This window comes from Corythoichthys intestinalis, chromosome 14, assembly GCF_030265065.1.
Source record: "Corythoichthys intestinalis isolate RoL2023-P3 chromosome 14, ASM3026506v1, whole genome shotgun sequence".
NCBI classification, from domain to species: Eukaryota; Metazoa; Chordata; class Actinopteri; order Syngnathiformes; family Syngnathidae; genus Corythoichthys; species Corythoichthys intestinalis.
Genome location: NC_080408.1, coordinates 43,293,611 through 43,315,162, shown reverse-complemented (window position 1 = coordinate 43,315,162; position 21,552 = coordinate 43,293,611). Strand labels below are relative to the sequence as shown.

Here is a 21,552-nt window from a genome sequence, read left to right as displayed (position 1 = left end):
CCAACGGCGTTATTTTTTTCAGTAATGAGTAATCTAATTAATTACTTTTCTCATCTTGGCAACGCCGTTACCGTTACTGAGGCGGGAAAGGCGTGCGTTACAATGCATTACTAAGTTGGTTGAATAAAAAAAGTCTGAGAGAGACGGACTCACGGAGACGAGAGAACAGAGCAGGAGTGGGGAAGACGCCATTGCAAACGCGATGCTAGGTGGCTCCAGCCTCCAATAATACCTGACTGTAGCCATAGCCTACAAACGACGCCCACATGATACGGTAGATATCACATATTATAGAACTAGATGCAAATGACAGACAAGGCTGCATTGGCAACATGTTTTAAGGACTACATGCGTTAGTAAACAGCCGCCATCTTAAAGCAGTAAACCTCTTTGGAAGGCTCTGATGTAGAGATCCTTCCTAGCGAACCTGACTTTTTTTTTTTTTTTTTTTTAATCTAAAATGCTCCTAAATCGGCAAAATCTTGACTTAAATCTATCTTTAAATGATGAAACAGTTTTAAAACGTACACATGTTGAAAGTAGACAGAAGGGAACTAATGCAATAACGGGAACAATTTTAACAACTTTAACGGTTGATTCACAACTTTAAATGACTTCCACACATAGCAAAGGTTACTATCTAGTTATCACAATACACTTGTGTCTAGTTAAGTGGGAGAAGTTATTTGTAACTGTAATTAATTACTTTTAAACTTAAAATTAACAACACTGCTTATGACGGGCCAACAGCAACAACAACAAAATGTCGCAATTCAACAAACAGGCAGTAGGAGTCCCCCTCGTTTATCAAGAAAAGCCAGTAATGGTCTACTTACGCCTTTGTAAAACCAAGGTTGCATTGTTGTAGGTTTTCAAAGCTGTCGTCGCTGAAATGATGACAACTGAGCCGATTGGGGACCTGTATGCATGCTCACAAACACGGTCCAAACCTTTGCAGGAGAAGTTTTTTTGGACCACTCATAGAGTCTCGAGTCTTCCTGTGAGCAATTCATCGCTACACATCGAGATGGCATGACGAATCTCGCGAGTAAAACCCAGAAAATGTTTGCAATATATGGCGAGGATAGCGTGGTGCTATATTTCCGTGTTCAGAGTGGTGGCGAGGCTTCCTGGAAGTTGCGTCATCAGGTAGCGGTCGGCAGGGCGGCGCGTCCCTCATTGCTATGGTGTTGCTATGGCCATATCTCAAAAACTATGCGGTCAATTATTATTATTATTTTTTATGTGACTTTTTGAGACAGCGAATGATGCATTTAATACAATTCAACCGAGTAAAACACTCAAGAACGAAATCCAAAAAGCTCTTCAGTTGCCCTTTAATAGCTTTGGTGTTTCAATGTTATTCCATTGAGTGACATATTTTCATTCATACAATGAAGCAAAGAAGTCTAATTGACATTACATTAAACGAATGTAGTGACTCGTACACAAGTAACCAAGAAACTGCTGATGTTGCTGTTTAAAGCCAGGTTCTGGCCTGCAGGTGTCAAGCCATAGGGTCACAAATGGCATTTTAGGTGACAGCTGCACTGAAACCCCACATTATGAGGAAGCATGTTTGCTGCTAATAGGAAACCCTGAATAATCTCCAAAACACCCCACTAAAACATGTCCATTGAAGTGAAATTCCTTCCACAACATGTGTTATTGAGAAAGAGGAATGAATGCAGTGATGAGTTGACAATGCAGGAAGATATTCTGAGATGAAAGGGAACCATGTTTGCACAGACCAGCATGCAAATAAGATTTACAGTCAAGACTGTCTTGGTCAGTATATTAAACCAATTTTCTAATGCAGTCAATACGTTTATTATGTGACAGCTAGACCTAGGAGTGGTCGCTCTCAACTATAAGTGAAAAAGTACTTGAGATTATACAAAGGAAAGCCTGTAGACAACAGCTCTGCATTGAGTCTCATCCAAGCGGTAAATGGTGCCAAAGTACATGACAATACACACTGGGATTTACAGTGGGCTCCAGACATCCTCTCACAGCAGAATGAACAGGATGTTTACACGTTCCTATAGTGACGTTTTACTTCAACCTTTTGCTTGATTTCGTGTCTATGGTTGCGGAAATGGAATCAAATACTGTAAATCATCATGAACTGCAGAAGTGATGATTGTGAAGCAACAGTGGTTACACAATGTTTTGATAAAGATAAAAATGACTTGCCCATTAGCATAAGTGTCAAATGAACTCAGTTTTTGGAAAATTACCATTTCACAAGAGTCCAGTAGTTGTTTTGTTCAACCTGGATGATAGCAAATCTATGCAAAGAAATATACATTTGATTAAAGCAACCGTACTGGTATTTTATCTTGACATTAATAACTAAATATAACCATAGCAAACAATAGATTAACCTAACAGCCTTCTGTGAGAACAGTTTCTACATATTTTATCATCATCATAATTTTTTTTTTAAACATATAGTGTTGTGTTCTTGTTTGTGAAGTTGTCTCATTTTGGCAGAAAATCAAAGATTTTTCATGTTTTAATGCAAATTAAATATCATACTGTATATGTCCTAAAACTTAAAATTAGTTATTTGTTGTCAAAGTAAACAACGAAATACAGGGCCTCGTCAAATAGCATACTTGCTTACACTTGTCCATTTACTTTCACAATAGTTAAAATAATAATAACAATGTGCTTGCTGACAAATGTTTTTCTGAGTAGTTTCTCCTTCATCCTAATCCTGAAAATCTGAAAAGGATGAATCAAGGTAACTTAATTTTTAAATCTGTTATTTATAGTTTTCTTGAAATGCAACCAAAAATGGCAAGCTAGCCCAATAACAGTTCAAAGATAATTATGTTATTAGGCTATCAATATGTAACAGCAAAGTTCATAGTAGTAGTAGAAGTCTATGGCAGATCATTCAGAACAATTCTTTGAACAACAGTAGTAATTTGTTTTGTTAAGAAAGGCAAAGACACGCATTTGATACAAATATAGCCGCTCCTGTTAACATTTGCTAGATATATTTGGATTATGTTTATCTAGTGGATTTCCATGTTATTTCACAGTCAAGTACAGGGTATTGTTTTCACGGATACTAATGGCAGTTCCTCCCATCTGCAGACTCGTTGGCAGGTAAATGTAAACACTGTAGATGAATTTCACTGTCGTGCCAGTAAATCTGGTCTTCAACTCATTGGTGGGCGTGAAGAGGTGCTGTTTGGAGATCATTAGCTACACAATAGGTGACGCACGCAGGGACAAACACTTACTTCCGGATGGGAATTAACTAATATCTCAAGTAGTTTTGTTTATTAAAAAGACACGGATCACAATTGCACAAAGACTTCTGTATTTACAAGTTAAAAAATACACACATTTAAAGGGTTTGTTCCCACAGTGTACACAATTACAGAGACAAATGATGGAATCAAAATTTTACATATTAAAAAAGTGCTCAAGTTTATATATTCTTTTAAGTGAGTATATTCTAGTTTTCAGAGTGTTAAAGAGAATAGTTCTTATAGTATTGTACATTTATTCCCTTGCAATTTTGTATTTCACATTTTACAACAGACTAACCCAGCATTCTGGCAAGATCTTGTCTCTCGCTGAAAAGACAGAAAAATGAGAAGTAAGTTATATTTGTGAGAAAATAAACATCTAGGTATCAAAGGACTTAGTATTAGAACCTTATACAAAAACACGTCAGATGTCCACTTGGGAGTCAAAGAAAATTGACTTCAGGCAATTAATTTGAGGGGAAAAAATCTATTGAGATGTCCACATGAAAGTTAATTCATTAACTCATTCACTGCCATTGATGGTGATACAGTAGTTGTCCAATCCATTATCGCTGATATCCCCTTTGAATAAAAGGGACGTCTATTGCTGTCAATTGCAGCAAATTAGTTAATGGTGGAAAAATGTTGGGGCAATCATTTATCCTAGGACTATTTTTTCCCTCTGAATATAAAAAACCTTACGTTTGAACAGATATGTGTTGACTTTTTATCTCCATTTTAATTGTACTTGTGATGTATTATTGTGAAGTAATGTGGGTGATGTGATGACATCAAATGCAAATGTACTACTACTTAATGGTAGTTTTGTAATACTGAATACAGTGTGTCTTATACAAAGAAAAATACTGAATTGCTCAACAACAAACTAAGGCTCTACTACTTCATACTTACTCATAGGAGTAATTAGGGTTGATGATACGTTGCAGATCTAGAAGGTGCTGAGCAACGTTGACTGCCCAGAAAAAACAAAACAATCAGCTGGTATTCTCGGGCACCACTGTAAGCAATTAATCATTTACTTACCCGAACCACCTCCTAGACCACTGGTCCTTCCAGTACCAAGTGCAGATCCACTTGATGTTCCTCTTCCCATTCCTATTCCTGGCTTACTTTGTCCTGTGTTACTGTTGCTTGATCCAAGCCCCAGCCGGGGAAATCCGGAATTGGATGATAACAGACTTGACCCAAGGCCAGAAGAGCTCTTCAGACTTGTTGTTGGTTTGTTATTTAACCCAGTTGAGCCAAGACCCAAACTACCCAAACCAGTTGACCCTTGCTTGTTTAATCCTAGCCCAGTAGATCCAAAACTAGATGAAACTAACCCTGTTGAGTCTGGTTTGTTTAATCCTGACCCAGTTGAGCCAAGACTCGAGGAACCCAAACCATTTGATCCAAATTTGTTTAATCCTGACCCAGCTGACCCAAGGCTTGAAGAGCCCAATCCAGTTGATCCTAATTTGTTTGATCCCAACCCAGTTGACCCAAGGCTCGTAGAGCCCAAACCTGTTGATCCAAGTTTGTTTGTTCCTGACCCAGTTGAACCTAGACTTGAAGACACTAAACCAGTTGATCCTAGTTTATTTAATCCTGAACTAGATGAACCAAGACTCGAAGAGCCCAACCCTGTCGATCCTAGTTTGTTTAATCCTGAACTAGATGAACCAAGACTCGAAGAGCCCAACCCTGTCGATCCTAATTTGTTTAATCCTGAACTAGATGAACCAAGACTTGAAGAGCCCAACCCTGTCGATCCTAGTTTGTTTAATCCTGAACTAGATGAACCGAGATTCGAAGAGCCCAATCCTGACGATCCCAGTTTGTTTAATCCTGAACTAGATGAACCGAGACTCGAAGAGCCCAACCCTGTCGATCCCAGTTTGTTCAATCCTGAACTAGATGAACCGAGACTCGAAGAGCCCAACCCTGTCGATCCTAGTTTGTTTAATCCTGAACTAGATGAACCGAGACTCGAAGAGCCCAACCCTGTTGATCCCAATTTGTTTAATCCTGACCCAGTTGAACTTAAACTAGAAGAGCCCAACCCTGTATTTGAGGAGCCCAATCCAGTAGATCCTAATTTGTTCAAACTTGACGTACTTGAACCGAGACTCGAAGAGCTTAAACCCGTACTTAAAGAGCCCGATCCAGTTGATCCGAATTTGTTTAAACCTGACCCACTCGAAGCGAGACTGGATGAGGCTAACCCTGTCGATCCTGGTTTATTTGAACCGAAACTAGTTGAACCAAAATTTGGGGAGCCTAATCCAGTTGATCCAAATCTGTTTAATCCTGTGTTAGTAGAGCCGAGACTCTCCGAATTTCCCCTCCCAAACTGTCCCATGCCAGCTCCCAGAAATCCACCAGATCCAGTCTAAAATCCAAAAAAGAACAAATTAATTTTGACACATCTTATAACAGTACCGTATTTTGCGGACTATAAGTCGCAGTTTTTTTTCATAGTTTGGCTGGGGGTGCGACTTATACTCTGGAGCGATTTATGTGTTCAATTATTAACACATTGTGATCTCATTTCACATGTTATTTTGGTGTTTTGGAGTGACACTGATGGTTTAGTAAACTTGTTAGCATGTTCTTTATGCTATAGTTATCCGAATAACTCTTAATAGCTATGTTACGTTAATATACCGGCCACGTTCGCATTTTGTTGTTCATGCATCATGTAACATTACCATACTGTACACTTATTCAGCATGTTGTTCTCTATTGTATTTTTATTTTAAATTGGCTTTCAAGATGATATATCTGTTCTATGTGTTGGATTTTATCAAGTAAACTTTCCCCAAAAATGCAACCTGTACTCCGGTGCGACTTATATGTTTGTTTTCCCTCTTCATTGCGCATTTTTGGGCTGGTGCGACTTATACTCAGGTGCGACTTGTAGTCCGAAAAATACGGCAGTTAATTGAAAATCAATGTAATAGACGGACACACACACACACAGACATACCCTAGCCATGCAGGACATGTTGAGTTGCTTGAGTTGTTCTGTAAGGTGTTGAACTTCTTTATTTTTGTAATTGACGCTATTTTCCAGGACCTCAATATCTCCACTGAGCCTCCTTTTGTCCAACAGAAGTCTCTCGTAGTCCTTGTCATGTTTCAGTTGTAGCTTCTCTAAGGTTTGTCTGTGCTCGAGGATCAGACCTGTGCGGTTTGTACTGCACACGCGATAATCATCAGACCGTCGCAGGTTCTCAGCTTTCAAGCGACTGTTCTCAGATTGGATCTCAGACATTTGGTCACCAACATTATTTAAATAGTTTTGGAACCTGTCTCCCACCTCTCTAGACAGAGTGGTGCAGTTGGTTCGGATCTGCTCCAGGTGCTCTCTCTGTTTCTCGCAGGTGAGTTGGAAGGCAATGTGGGTCGGGAAGAGAGATTCAATCTTCAATATAAAGGCTCTCGAGACATTGGAGACGCCACTCAAGGAATGAACAAAGTCTTCTTTGCAGCTTTTCTGGCAAAACTCAATCTCTTTTACATGAACAGACTTTTCCCTTCTTAGATGGATAGCTTCCAGGTTAAGGTTGTCCCTGTCTTTTACAATCTGGTCCATTTCCAACTTCATCTTTTGTGTTGTTTGTGTAAAGTTGGACTCAACAAGTTCCAGTCTAGCAATCACCCGCTCCATCTGCAGCCCACAGTTACAACCTCCACTCGGAGAAACCAGTCTTGGCACTTTAAAGAAAGATATAAAGTTGAGAACACTTCATATATTGAAATCCAAATTTTAAAAAATGTATATAAGATAATAATATAAAATACTGTATTTACAAAGTGATAGTACAAAAGGCTCCACTAACCAACTTGTGGGCAATTTTGAGGAAAGCGTAGCTGGTTTTTGCACATCATCAGTTCCATATTTGTCTGTGTCTGTTGTACAATAAAAAAATAATAATAAAAAAAATGAATAAAACATAAAAAATATTAGACAGATTTACTATAAACAGTCTATTTCTTGAATAGTTAAGTAGAACTCTGGTTTATTGAAAATAAACACCTTGTTTAGAAAATGTAACAATTCTTCAACAAATAAAACACTTTTTATAAACGTAGTCTGTAGAGTTTCTTGTGATCTTCTGCTCCGTTTACTGAAGCTGAAAAAAATATTAGAAAAGTTACAATATGATGCAATGCACTGCTACACCGCTGCAAACGATTACCAGAAAAGTCATATGTTTAAAGTCAAGATTTTCTGGAAAACAAAAGCAAGAATATTAACTTGGTAAAACTTCATAAAATACTTGCATTTTTCAGTTACTCACCAGTCTCCTATCCAAGTCTTGAATAAAATTTGCAGAGGTGTTTGACCAGTGTTTAAGTCTCAGCAGGTCCCAGTCATTGCGGGCTTTCTCGGTAACGGTGACATTGAGTAAGGTTGTCAGGTTCCTCCTTTGTTGCCTGAGGGCAACATTTTCAATAGACAGTCGACTGAAGCTCTCCTCCAAGTCCTGTATGCGTGCTGTTGAAGCAGAATCTTGTGTCTTGCCATATACCAAGAAGAGAACCAGGCTGACTATGATGAGCGATTGAATCAGCGAAGAGAAGAAGAAGATGATCCTCAAATAGTAACCACAGCTCTTGCCTTTTGATCGGTACTGCATCTTCTTTTGGCCCTGCGGTCCGGCCTTGGACACCTGGGAGTAGCCGCTGCTATACATGAGTGCTGGTGCCCCAGAAAACGTCCAAGAGAAATAATTCTACTAAACACTCTACAACCCAGATAACATCTACGAAGACCCTGACTTATATGAGAGAAATTTGGAGGCTACGTCCATGTATTGTGCGTCTGGCGCCCGTTTGTCTGACAAAGCTCCAAACACGACAGAAGTAGAGTAGACGTTTCCTTTGTACGGTGATGAAAACATTAGAATCGATCAGATTTTGGGCTAGGTGTAAACATGGGTAGGAATTTATAAACTGCTTTGGCCACACATTTCCCATAATGGGATGTTAGCTTGACTTCAGACCCCTCCCATCATCACAATGAACCTACTCCACAGGGTGGCCTGTCTAACTGGGATGTCACACATGGACTATATGTACATGAACAATAGGCTTTACATTATGTTTTTGTCATGTGTTGTCTTTGATTTTTTTTCTTGAATTAATCATGTTCATTTTGTTTTGAATCCCGAGAATCAGTATAGATATTTACATTTCACAAAAAAAAAGCCATTTGGTTTCCTATCTTTTCATAAAGCCATCAATTTCCACTGTGCGGAACATATCCTGGTCCATGTGCCAAAAACATTTTTATGGGATCATGAACAGTGTTTTCCGGTGCACAACCGTCGGGAGGACAATGGCTCATGTTGTTCTCAATGGGAGGCTCTTTGATGCGTCAAGTCTCACTCCAACATGATGACGTGGGTAAGTTGCCCTCTGTCTCACAGGACACTTATGCACTCACATTCAAAATAAAATGTAGTGGCTTGACAGTAGCAGTCACCACTTTTTTCCCCTGCCAGGCATTGTTGATGTGCCAGGCCTCATCTTGACAGGAAGCAGTAATTCATTCAGAGGTGTTGATGGCCAAATGTTTCGAATGTCCTAGATTGGAGATAAAATGTGCTAACAAATGCAGGATATTAGCAAAAATGCAGGAAATAAACACTTAGAAGATTTAACATAAATTTGAAGAGGGTTGTTTTTACAGTATGCTTACGTAAAAACGGGAACTGTACAGTGGAGCTTTCCTCTCTTTTCTAAGAGCTAGAGTACTCATGGATTGTTTGCCTACACTTAATTCATACTCCAGAAGACTACGCGAGAGCATTTCCTTCCAACTGTATATTATATAAGAGATGAAGCGTTTTGTTTTGTTTATACTAGGATCATAGACTTCATAATATACTGTAATATATTATGAAGTCTATGCTACTATACAGGGGTGAAAGTGGCTAGAATTTCTTGCCGGAACTCTCCTACGTGAAGGTCACCACGGAGCCAGAAATTTTGTTTATTTATTTCTTTTTTTCTTTTTTTTTGGGCAGGGGTCAAACCTCCTAAAACTACTGAAATGCAAAGAAAACTGCAAAGAAAACTGTTTTGGCACAGTTATTTCTATAACACATACAGAAACTGATTTTCATTCAAAATTGTATTTTTTCAATGATTTGCAAAGTAAAAGTTGACAAAAACAGCAATAACCCCAACCTCCATCTCCTAATTTTTATTTTCCCTCATTTCCTCACATAATAAATTCCAAATCTCAATTTTAACTACTTAAGGTTGGGGGGGGGGGGGGGCATCAAACCTCCTAAAACTACTGAAATGCAAAGAAAACTGCAAAGAAAACTGTTTTGGCACAGTTATTTTTACAACACATATAGAAACTGATTTTCATTCAAAATTGTATTTTTTCAATGATTTGCAAAGTAAAAGTTAACAAAAACAGCAATAACCCCAACCTCCATCTCCTAATTTTTATTTTCCCTCATTTCCTCACATACTAAATGCCAAATCTCAATTTTAACTTCTTAAAAACATAGGCTGTATATTAAAATTGAAGTTAATGTAAACATTTACTTTTGTTTTCCTTTTTTTTTTTATAATAATAAAGATATAAGTAACATACATTCAGAAAAATAAGTACAAATGACTTATATTATGCAGAGTGAAATAGAATATATTTTGAAGATTGCGCAAACATTGAAGTTTTTAAATCATAAGGAAATGAATAAGTAGCCTAACATAAATGAACACATATAAGTCCAAAGTGCACATTTACAGCTAAGATGTTCTGAACGTCCCCATCAGAGCAAATAAAACTAAATATGATAAATAAGCCTCCTCAACTCTATCCCTGCTTTGTAAGATTTGATCCATTTTCTGTTGCATTGCCCTTTTTTGTTGCATCAATTCAACTTTTTTTTTTTTTTTTTTTTTTGCTGATCCAGGAAAACATGCACATTTGAACCAATCAGAGCTAACTATCTCTGCTGATCACATGTCAGTATGTCAGCCAATTGAATGGATAAATGAGTCCAGACGTTTTGCTTTGCTGCGTGCATTAGCACAATGACGTGACTCATCATCGTCAGACTCAGATCACAGCAGCAGCTGGGGAAACCTCCATACCGTCCGTGGAATAAAATAAATATGGGTGAAAACAGACTACGTTACACAAGCACTTAATGATGCTTGGTGTTCACACTTGTGTATGTAAATCCGATGTTGGTAGATTGTTTTCTTCTTGGAGATAAAATGCATGTGTGGCAGGTTAGCATTTTTTTTTTGTTTTCATAGTGTTTTGACAGTTGCAGTCATATTTTTGGAATCAAAGCACCGTGTACCGGAGCATCATTCCGGCCCTGAATCTTATACCGGAACTGCGTTCCTGCCTTGAATCTTATACCGGAACTGCGTTCCTGACTGGTCTGGCCCACTTTCACCCCTGATACTATATGATAAATAAATTAATAGGCTTGTATAGATAAAACAAAATCAGTCAAAATAAAATACAGTGAGGTCAAAAATTACAGTGAGTCCTCAGTTCGTGACATTACCAATCACACATCCCATCTCATAAATTTGAAACTCTTCCTGAATATAGGATCCTTAGTACTACAGTATATTTGAATGAATACTGCGTTAATATGAAACTTTATAGACAAGTGTCATGTAGCATGTGGATAAATGGAATGCACTTGGCAGGAATCCAGCACTACATGCTAATAAGGTAAGAAAATACATGTTAATTTGTATATAAAGTATATTTAAGTATACTAGTGTTGCAGCCTCTCTTTTATCTCTGCATCTTTAGAACTAGATAACGTAATTAAAAATATGTGAATAATTATGCCTGATGTACCCAAGTTACTAGTAGTCAGGGATTATACTGCCACCCAGTGGAGAATTTATACAGTTACAGTTGAGCCAAAAATGGAAAGACCTTAGAAATTAGATGGGGAGGGAAGTTAAGCATATCTTGAAAGACTACGAATAAGCAAGAACAAAAGTAATCTACTATAGTGGAATATAATTATGATCAAAATGTACCCCCTCCCCTATTTATTTCCTGGGCCATCATTTTCCAGGCCAGATGATTCAATGATTTTAGGTACACATAAAAAACAGCATAATTTTGAAGCATGATACAAAACTTTTCTAAATATTTCTTGCCAATTTGACATAAAAACATTACAAATTACAACTCAACAATGACCGGAAGGTCTCTTTCATATGTCGATTTATGGATTTACACTGCTGGCCAAAAGTATAGGAACCCCTGCAATTCTGTCAAATTAATGCTGAATTTCTCCAAGAAAAGGATTGCAATTAAATGCTTTGGTAGTAATATCTTCATTTATTTTGCTTGCAATGAAAAAAACACAAAAGAGAATGAAAAAAAAAAATCATTATAATTTTACACGAAACTCCAATAATTGGCTGGACAAAAGTATTTGCACCCTCAGCCTAATACTTGGTAGCACAACGTTAAGACAAAATAACAGAGAACAACCGCTTCCGGTATTCATCAGTGAGTTTCTGACAATGCTCTGCTGGAATTTTAGACCATTCTTCTTTGCCCAACCGCTCCAGGTCTCTGAGATTTCAAGGGTGCCTTCTCCAAACTGCCATTTTCAGATCTCTCCACAGGTGATCTATGGGATTCAGGTCTGAACTCATTTCTGGCCACTTTAAAAGTCTCTGGTGATTTCTCTCATACCATTTCCAAGTGCTTTTTTAAGTGTGTTTTGGGTCATTTTCCTGATGGAAGACCATGACCTCTGAGGGAGACCCAGCTTTCTTACACTGGGCCCTACATTATGCTGCAAAATTTGTTAGTAGTCTTAAGACTTCATAATGCCATGCACATGGTCAAGCAGTCCAGTGCCAGAGGAAGCAAAGCAACCCCAAAACATCAGAGAACCTTTGCTATGTTTGACTGTGGGGACCGTGTTTTCTTTGAAGGCCACGTTTTCCCCCCCCTGTAAACTCTATGTTGACGCCTTTTCCAAATAAGCCAGGGGTGGGCAAACTATTCCACAAAGGGCCGCAGTGGCCACGGGTTTTTGTTGCAACCCATTAAGAGGACACCTTTTCACCAATCTGCTGTTTTACAAGTGCAATCAGTCGATTGCAGTCAGGTGCTTCTCATTTCTGCTGAAACCTCATTGGTTAAACTATCTGTGCTGGCTCAGTTGGAACAAAGACCAGGACCCACTGCGGCCCTCGAGGACCGGTTTGCCCACCCCTGAAATAAGATCTACTTTTGTCTGACCAGAGACCATTCTTCCAAAACGTTTTTGGCTTTCTCAGGTAGGTTTTGGCAAACTCCAGCCTGGCTTTTTTATGTCTCTGGGTCAGAAGTGGGGTCACAGGAGTGGTGTCCCTTTTCATTCAGACGCCGATGGATCGTACAGGTTGACGCTGTTGTACCCTCGGATTGCAGGACAGCTTGAACTTGTTTGGATGTTAGTCAAGGTTCTTTATCCACCATCCGCACAATCTTTCGTTGAAATCTTTCGTCAATTCTTTTTTTCCGTCCACCTGTAGGGAGGTTAGCCACAGTGCCATGGGCTTTACACTTATTGATGACATTGCACACGGTAGGCACAGGAACATTCAGGTCTTTGGAGATGGACTTGAAGCCTTGAGATTGCCCATGCTTCCTCACAATTTTGCTTCTCAAGTCTTCAGACAGTTCTTTGGTCTTCTTTCTTTTCTCCATGCTCAATGTGGTACACACAAGGACATAGGACAGAGGTTGAGTCAACTTTAATCCATTTCAACTGGCTGCAAGTGTGATTTAGTTATTGCCACCACCTTTTATGTGCCACAGGTCAGTAGCATGTGCTGTTAATTACACAAATTAGAGAAGCATCACATGATCTTTCAATATTTTTGTCCGGCCCATTTTTTTAGTTTTGTGTAAAATGATACTGATATATTTTTTTTCCATTCTCTTTTGTGTTTTTTCATTGCAAGCAAAATCTATGAAAATATTACTACCAAAGCATTTACAATTGCAAACATTTTCTTGGACAAATAGAGCATTATCTGACAGAATTGCAGGGGTGTCAATACTTTTGACCAGCAGTGTATATTAGCAAAAAAAAAAAAAAAAAAAAAAGGGGGGGGGGGGGTACTTTATACAGTATATTTGCAGGCTTCAAACCAGTTCCCCAACATGTATTTGATTAACAAAAGCAACAAACCTGCAAGTCTAAATATGTTGGGAATCAGAATCACATGGTTTCCCTTCAGAGGTTTAGCTAATTGTTAACTTGCTCTGAAGGCTCTGGTTACTCATACCACAGACACATGCTACATCAGGTGACTGGCCTGAAGAAAGAGTACTCTGTACTGTGCCCTATAAGAAGACAAAGCTGGGCTGCAGGGAAAGTGATAAATCCTTCCCGTGTGTTTCTACTAGCACAACAACAACAACACTGTGTTAAACAACTAAAAGTGAATACACAGAGCTTTTTTGGGACATCGTATTATTTTGGCCCACTAACATTGAACTGCTTCATCTTGTTCCGTTCAATCATACTTAAAACAATTCTCCCTAATTTGTCTTTAACTTTTTTAATGTCGTGCCAAGAGGCTGTGCTTGGAATTAACAACGGGTGGGAAAAAAAGAAGTAATTCAGTGTCAATGGTGATGTGGCTCTCCTAAGAGGCGGCGTGAAAGACCAAATGTTGAATGCCTAACAGTTTATCCCCTTCTTCTATCTGTGTCCTGGGCCCTGCAGATGTTTTCGCTTTGACCTGCACAAAAGGCTTCTGTTTTGGTTCTTAGGCTCATCCATTCTGCAAAGGTCACAGGTCACCCGGGGCTCAGGGAGAAGTTGTCACGACAAGTCTAAACAGTGACGGCCATCAGGGCGTAATGAGAACGGTGTTCCTGTGAGAAGGATGCGCAGAAACCTAATGATTACTTGAAGATCCACTTTCCATATGTTGATGTGGATAAAGCTACGCTGCTCACACCCTGAGATAGAATTACATGTGTAGATGCCTGAGGGGGAGAGCTTGCCTAATTTAAGACATCCAGACATGTGGTGGGTGGGTGTAATCCCATTTGCTAGGGGACGGGCCTCTATATGGACCTTAAAGGTTAACTCAAATGTTAAGTGAATCAATAGCCGACTTGAGAAGGGCTTGGCCTGCCCTGAAATGCCACATGATGAGGTTAAATGTTCAACAATTTTGTAGCTTAGAGCTACCAAACCACCTCACACACACGAAACAATTGAATGCATCCACTGTATAGCAAATTTCCTTAGCCATACACTATTTTGATGTTAGCTTTAAAAAAAAAAAAATCACCTTATTGTTAAGGTCATTTTTTCCACACGAACTAACATTATTGCAGAGCTGCTTTTACAAGGACTGCACTGTAAATTCGGCATATTTCCATTTACAACACTAAAACAAAAGATAATTCGCCGCCAGTCTCTTCCAAAATGGACTGGATGTCTATTGACATTATTGTCAATTAAACATGAGATTCAATGCCAGTCATGCCACTTCAAAAGGATTTGATAGCAATCTTTCAACTGAGGCTGTCTGTCTGTGATTCTGTGCACGTGTTCACTCAACATCAATATCGACAGAAATATTTTCCTTCCTCAACACGAGGAGCACGTTGGTTCAAAGGTCATGTCACTGCTGCCCTGTAGAATCCATCACACCCCCACAGGACTGGGGACGACAGACATGGAGAGTGTTCCCTTGCTAAAAGCAGTTCACATTTGAAGGCTTTGACATGGTAAAAATACTTTTACTCAAGTTTGGGCCTTATATTGAAGCAGCAACAAACTGCACACAATATACTGTATAGCCAGACACCCTATATACAGTTCTGAAAAAAACAAACAAACAAAAAAAACAATAATAATAAAATAAAATAAACATCTGCCTGCTTCTTAAATGATCTCGGTTCCCACTTTTAATATTTATGATCATTAAATAAATGTAAATACAGATATCAGGAAAAAAAAACTATTTTCAAAGCTGCCATGCTCTCTGAAGAGAAAAAATGCTGCCATTTAACCTAATAATTAGTTGGGCGAACCTGAGTAGCAATGAGGGAAATCAAGTGTTTTCTAGAACTGGCAATTAGTAGTTACATACCTACTCCAATACAAACTACAGTCACAACTACAGGAGCACTCAGAAAGGAGACCTTTGCCTAAGCAACCAAACTCAACAGATCACTACAATACTGACCTCTGTGATTTTTTTTTTTTACGCTCTTCTTCTCTTCATATTACCTGTCTTGTAAACTTGAATTAAACAGGCTAATCGGTTATCAAGATATCACAAAATTCTTTTACTGACCTCTGTGACCTTTAACCTTCTAACCCCAAATTCAATTACATCTTATAGTTCATAATACAAATCCTGCTAATTTGATAATCCCTTTATTTTTTCTTAAATTATTGCAAAATTCCTTTTCTGACCTCTGTGACCTTCGACCTCATTACCCCAAAATTCCCGTTGAGTTATCTTGAACACAAACGGAGACAAACAGACTGACATACGTAACTGAAGACCAGGCCCGGCCCAGGCCATTTGGGGGCCCTAAGCAAAATAATGCCAAGGGGCCCATATTTTTGGCCCACCATTTGGTCACAGTGTACTGTGAAACCCAACCATGCAATCCAACCCATACGTCCATGTTTTGTATATTAATCAGATTTTCGTTTCTCTGCTCCAGACGGATAAATTCTCTTCGACATATTCGTGCATCTGTTTTCCAAGCAAGTTTGAGCACCAATCATCGCAAAGCAGGTTCAACGTCACTCCCCAGGTTGCCAGGTTGTAATGACAAGAAAATGGATGTTTGCATAGATAAACGGCAATGCGCGCCACATTATTCACGATGCTCTATTAACAACGTATAAAATGAGGTTGCCAGATTGGGGGCCCCCTAGCGGTCAGGGGCCCTAAGCAGTTGGATACTCTGCATATAGGCTGAAGACGTAACCTCAAGTAATAATAATCCATGGTAAATAAATACCTTATTGATTGTATATAGCTCTGTATTTCAAATGTCCTCAAATATGAGTCTTGACAGCAGACTGGGCCAGGTACATGAAAATATTTCTGATTTGACCTAAAATGATTAAAATGACATTGCCAAAATATAACTGAATTTGAAAATGCAATTTATTACAAAAGAAACAAGTAAATTGCAATATTACAGTCATAGACGGATCTACTATTCAGGTGAAGTAGGCGATCGCCTTAGGCCCCCAACCAGTAGCGGGCCCCCAACCAGCTGCCCTTGCGAGCAAGGGCTTAGGCCACCGGAGCCAGCAGCACCCCAACAATTCGTCGTGTATAATTATGTCAGCACACCAAACAAACAAATAACAAAATAAAAAAGAAAGCCATTTGAATGCTGCATTTATCTCTCCCCCACACACACGCACTACAATGGACTGTTCCACGACGACGGACTGAGTATCAGTCGCTTAGCTTCATTTAGCGCCGTTTAGCTTCGCTTAGCTCCGTTCAGCATCGCTTTGCTGTTCGTTAGTTTCACTTAGCTCTCCCACGTTTTTTACGCCACTAAGCTCGCTATTTTTACAGCTCACTTGCTACTTTGCACATAGGCTATCGTTTATTTCGAACACATGAGCGAACGTGCTCTCCATGAGAGCCAAAGTGCAGTGAGGGAGATGTTGAGAACAGGCCGCTAATGCCTCTTTTAACTTTCTTCTTCATCACACCGAACATAAACTACAAGACAGCACACCCTGTGGCAAAACAATGCAGTACAGTTCCAATCAGTCATACAATAACACTCAAAAGCTGGTTAAGAGCATTTGCTAACGAAAAAAAAAAAAATCTATTAGTGACACCACAAGCAATGACGAAGAATGTTTTTTTTAACGGAGTGTAAAGCCTTCGGTTAGCGGTTTAGCGAACGTACCTCCGGTGAACATTTCAAAATAAAAGCACGTCATGTTCGTCATATAAATAACGATTTCTGGAGTTAATCCCACATACTTCATAATTAATATTATAATATGAAGAGTAAATACTACAGAATACAGATTCTACACTAAGAATAGCTTTCAAATGACACTCATTATGACAAATATGATTGGCAATGAATAATTATTATAATTGTTATACTACTATTATATATAGTATACTATAATAATATTTCTAGAATTTTTTTTAAAGAATTGCTTTGAATAATGTTGGAAAGGCAAGGTCAGTGTTCTGAATCATCAATTCATTCTTTTGCACTAGTAAATGCTATCAGCATTTACCCTCATTGTTTATTTGTGATTAGTTATTGTTATTTACATGATTATTTGTACTTTAATAAAGAATTTAAGTGTTCCAATATGGTTATGTGAATTAATAAGAGTCAACAAAAATTTCATTGCTAAATTAATTTAAAAAAAAAAAAAAAATTATCAGATTAGTTGACTAATCGTAAAACTAGTCGGCTGACTAATCAGGAGAAAATTTGTCGTTTAGGACAGCCCTAGTGGACTGAAAAATATTTCCTCCACACCCTTCTCACGTTTTTAACCCCTGACCCATGAAGAGGGCCCCTGGATATGTTCGCCTAAGGCCCCAAAATTGCCAAGACCGCCACTGATTATAGTAACATGTTTCTTTTTATCAGGTAATACAATAATATTTTCTAAGGTAGATAATATAATAATATTTTCTAAGGTAAATATTAGTGCACCCGAAAATTCAGAGTCAGCCTATACATATATATGGCGGAAAACACAGACAAAGCTGAAAAAGCAGTTTTAACTCGTGCACCCCTCTTTAAAATAAATTACCGTGTTTCACCCATAAAACCACCAAAAAGTCCAGCTGTGGCCATTCACAGCTGTGTCTTGACACTCGGTGAGACAATCGGAGTTTTTGGATCGAAACAGGGTAAGTACGTGATAATATCTCGTAAAAATCATGGCGTCTTTAATTATGCTCTCTCATGCTCTCACCTCTAGTCAGGGTTTAGGTTTAGATTTTTTTTTCTAAATGCCATCCTATTTAAAATGTTTCTTTCCCCAGAAAATTGAGATTTTAAGCTTTACAATGATCTATCACACATGCTTATAGGACAATTTTGAAATTTGGCCAAATTGGAAGTCTCAAAGCGTAAAAAATATATATTGGTTAGCTTTTGCATTTTTTCCTAACATTTTGACTATTGGTTGACTAAAACCATTGATTGCAGTTTTGTGTTGCTTTTGTTTTGTTTGTTCCTAGAACAGTTCTTGCACAGCCCATACAAGACAGCAAGCGGTCCGACAGTGTCCTAATTAAGGAGATTTTCATTCAAATTAACACACACTCTCCTCCCCAACACACCCACACAGCCTTCTGATGACCTATTAAGGGGACAAAGGCGAGGACAAAGCTTCTCTGTGGCAAACACATACATTGTGATCTGGTTGTATGCTTGGTTTTGCTTTAGGAATGTCATAAAGTTATCTCTTTGTTACAGGGAAAGATTGACTTAAAAATCATCAACCGGACATGTAGATGAACCAACAAGTTGCCTAATATAGTCAATCAACCCAGGAGCTTTCATGTGTTATATCTGTGACGGCAACCCCCTCCGAACCCCAAAGAGCAGCGCATCTACAAGCAGATTCATTACTTATCTCTGATCCAGGGTTGGTCTGGGTGCTCTCCTCCTCTTTATCTGTGTTTGACCTCTGGCTTTATACTTTGACCGGGGTGCCGAAGTCTGTTTGACCTCTTGCTATGTGCTCTGCTAAGCGCCTGAGAAATGAGCAATGACCATAAAATAACCTTTTATTCAAGGGACAATAAGGCATCCATACACACGAGACGGGTGTGGGGGAGAGAGGTTTCAGTGTTTGAAATGTAATACAGCGGGTGCCAAAAAGGTACAAGAGACACGGCTAGGTTTTTCAGACACTAGCTGTCGTTTAGCGCAAACTCTTGGTTCTTGGCTGTAACAAATTAATTTCTATGTTGTGCATTTAAAACAACCACAACTAAGGTTTTATGTCCTCTATCTTAATGCTAATCCTAACTCATGATGAAAAAACGCTCATGTAAGTTAAACAGCATTTACGTGGTGGTGTCATAACAGTTGAACCATTAGGTATTTGAATAGAAATAAGTGGACAAATAACGGAAGCTGTAGTTACGCCACTCCTCCAGCAACATTCAGTTGTTCGTTTGCCTTCGGAATGTCTAACCTTCAGCAAACTAAAATGTGCATGGCCTGTGAGTTCTCCAGACCCACTGTGTGATTTTTTTGTTTTTATGTAGTGCTACGTAAATGATCTTGTTCCACCTCTACCTACAACCATCGATGAGTTTAAAAATCACATAACAAACAGCGACCAATTCATTGTAAAAATTTTGGAAGGATCGGGAAGTGGAGACTTGATACTAGGCATCTGCCGGTATGATATTCTAATGGTATGATAACCTAATAATATCACGGTTTCAAGGTATCACAGCATTGCAATTACAGCTCTAAAATGTGTTACTTTGAGATATCTGGGTTTAAAAAAAAAATCCCATTTGCCAGGATTTTTACTTTTCAATACATATGAGCAAATCGGAAGATAAGTATAATGTTAAGTTAAAATAAATTTTAAAAATAACAAAATATTCTAAATTTTAAAAAATGCAGTCCTTCGGTGAGCCTTGACCCACAGCCACAGCTCTTATTACCATCAGAACCAAAATAATTGAATTATTTTCCATAAAAAGCACGTGTTTATGACTCGTATCATATTAACATTATACGCACACTCTCTTTCTCAACACAGACAGTTGCCAGAGGGAAAAAAACACCACGTTTTACCATCGCTAGACACACTAAACACGCTGGCGTTAACTCTCGTTGCTGGTGGGAAACGTTCATGACAGTGGTTACTAACCTTTAATTTTGTATAAATGTGAAATCATATTGGAGGTATTGCCTCCTAGGCGGCCACCCGCCGCAGACATGTCTTACATGTCGGCTGGCCCTCCTCCTCTAAGCCGCAGCCGTCTGTAACTTGTCTGTAGCCGAAGTATTCCCATACCAGCGATTTCGTTTTCTTCGACGGGAGAAAAAGTTCAGGAGTTTCACCTCCTCCTGCCATCGTGTAGCACAGCTGACTCACTGACACTGAGCAACAACTGGTGGGAGAGTGTTGAACCTTACAACTACAAGCGAGGGATTTCTCCATGCATTTTTGGGACATAAAAAAATAGTTAATACCTTAGGGACGGTATGACGGAAATTTTTTTTGCGGTTTTGAAACCTTGACGTTTTCATACCACGGTATACCTTGAAAACAGTAATCGGCACATTTTTACTTGATACTAAAGATGTCCGATCACGTCATTTTCAAAGTATCGGAATCGGCAAAAAAATATCGGACATGCCTTTTTTTTAATATATTTATATTTTCTAATTAATTCATTTTCTAACTGTATTTAACGTTACTTACAAAATGTCTTACACTCATCCAAAGTCTTTAGTTTGGGCTTAAAGTAGGGTTATTAAAGTTATCGCGTTAAAGGCGGTAATTAACTTTTTTAAAATTAATCACGTTAAAATATTTAACGCCATTAACGCATGCGCTGCACGACCAACTCACGCATTGTCGCGTTCGATCTATAATGACGCCGTTTTACCCATATATAGAGCTAAAAGGCAGCGTAAAATGAGTAGAGTGAATTTTGGCAGCCTTTGGAGGCTTTTTTTAATTGGCTAAAGCCTTACAATCCCTCTCTCAACAATTAGAAATATTGTGGGTAGCAATGTGGGGAAGACAGACAGTAGTTGATCTTTTTCTTAACACCCTATGTTATTTCCCAACGCAGAGAAGATATATCAATTGGTGCCACTACGCACAGTCATGGTTGCACTTCCCATCATGCATTTGGGCAGAACAGTTAAATGGCTACAGTATAATTTACTGAAAGCTCAACAGATACACTAGATGGCAATATTTAGTCACAATATACAAAGTCACATTTATCCTTTAAGAATTACAAGTCTTTCTATCCCTCTCACAGAAAAAATGTTAATAATGTAAATGCCATCTTGAGGATTTATTGTCATAATAAACAAATACAGTACTTATGTACTGTATGTTGAATGTATATATTCATCTGAGTTTTATTCATTTTTTTTCTTAATGCATTGCCAAAATGTATATGATCGGGAAAAATTATCGGGAATGATTGGAATTGAATCGGGAGCAAAAAAAACTCAATCGGATCGGGAAATATCGGGATCGGCAGATATTCAAACTAAAACGAT

At 38.5% G+C, this 21,552-nt stretch overlaps 2 protein-coding genes across 2 annotated transcripts in view; both read right to left on the bottom strand.

The window, feature by feature from the left end:
• Positions 1–21,552, bottom strand: part of ano8a (anoctamin 8a) — a 57,319-nt gene that overhangs the window by 33,732 nt on the left and 2,035 nt on the right. The gene's annotated exons all lie outside the window — the stretch shown is intronic.
• Positions 1,370–8,350, bottom strand: plvapa (plasmalemma vesicle associated protein a). The gene is made up of 6 exons (XM_057857239.1): positions 7,577–8,350; positions 7,115–7,184; positions 6,259–6,989; positions 4,314–5,661; positions 4,182–4,242; positions 1,370–3,596 (listed from the first exon to the last, which is right to left on the bottom strand). Exons 1-6 carry the CDS (start codon positions 7,970–7,972, stop codon positions 3,563–3,565), a joined length of 2,640 nt encoding a protein of 879 aa, XP_057713222.1. The 5' UTR covers positions 7,973–8,350; the 3' UTR covers positions 1,370–3,562.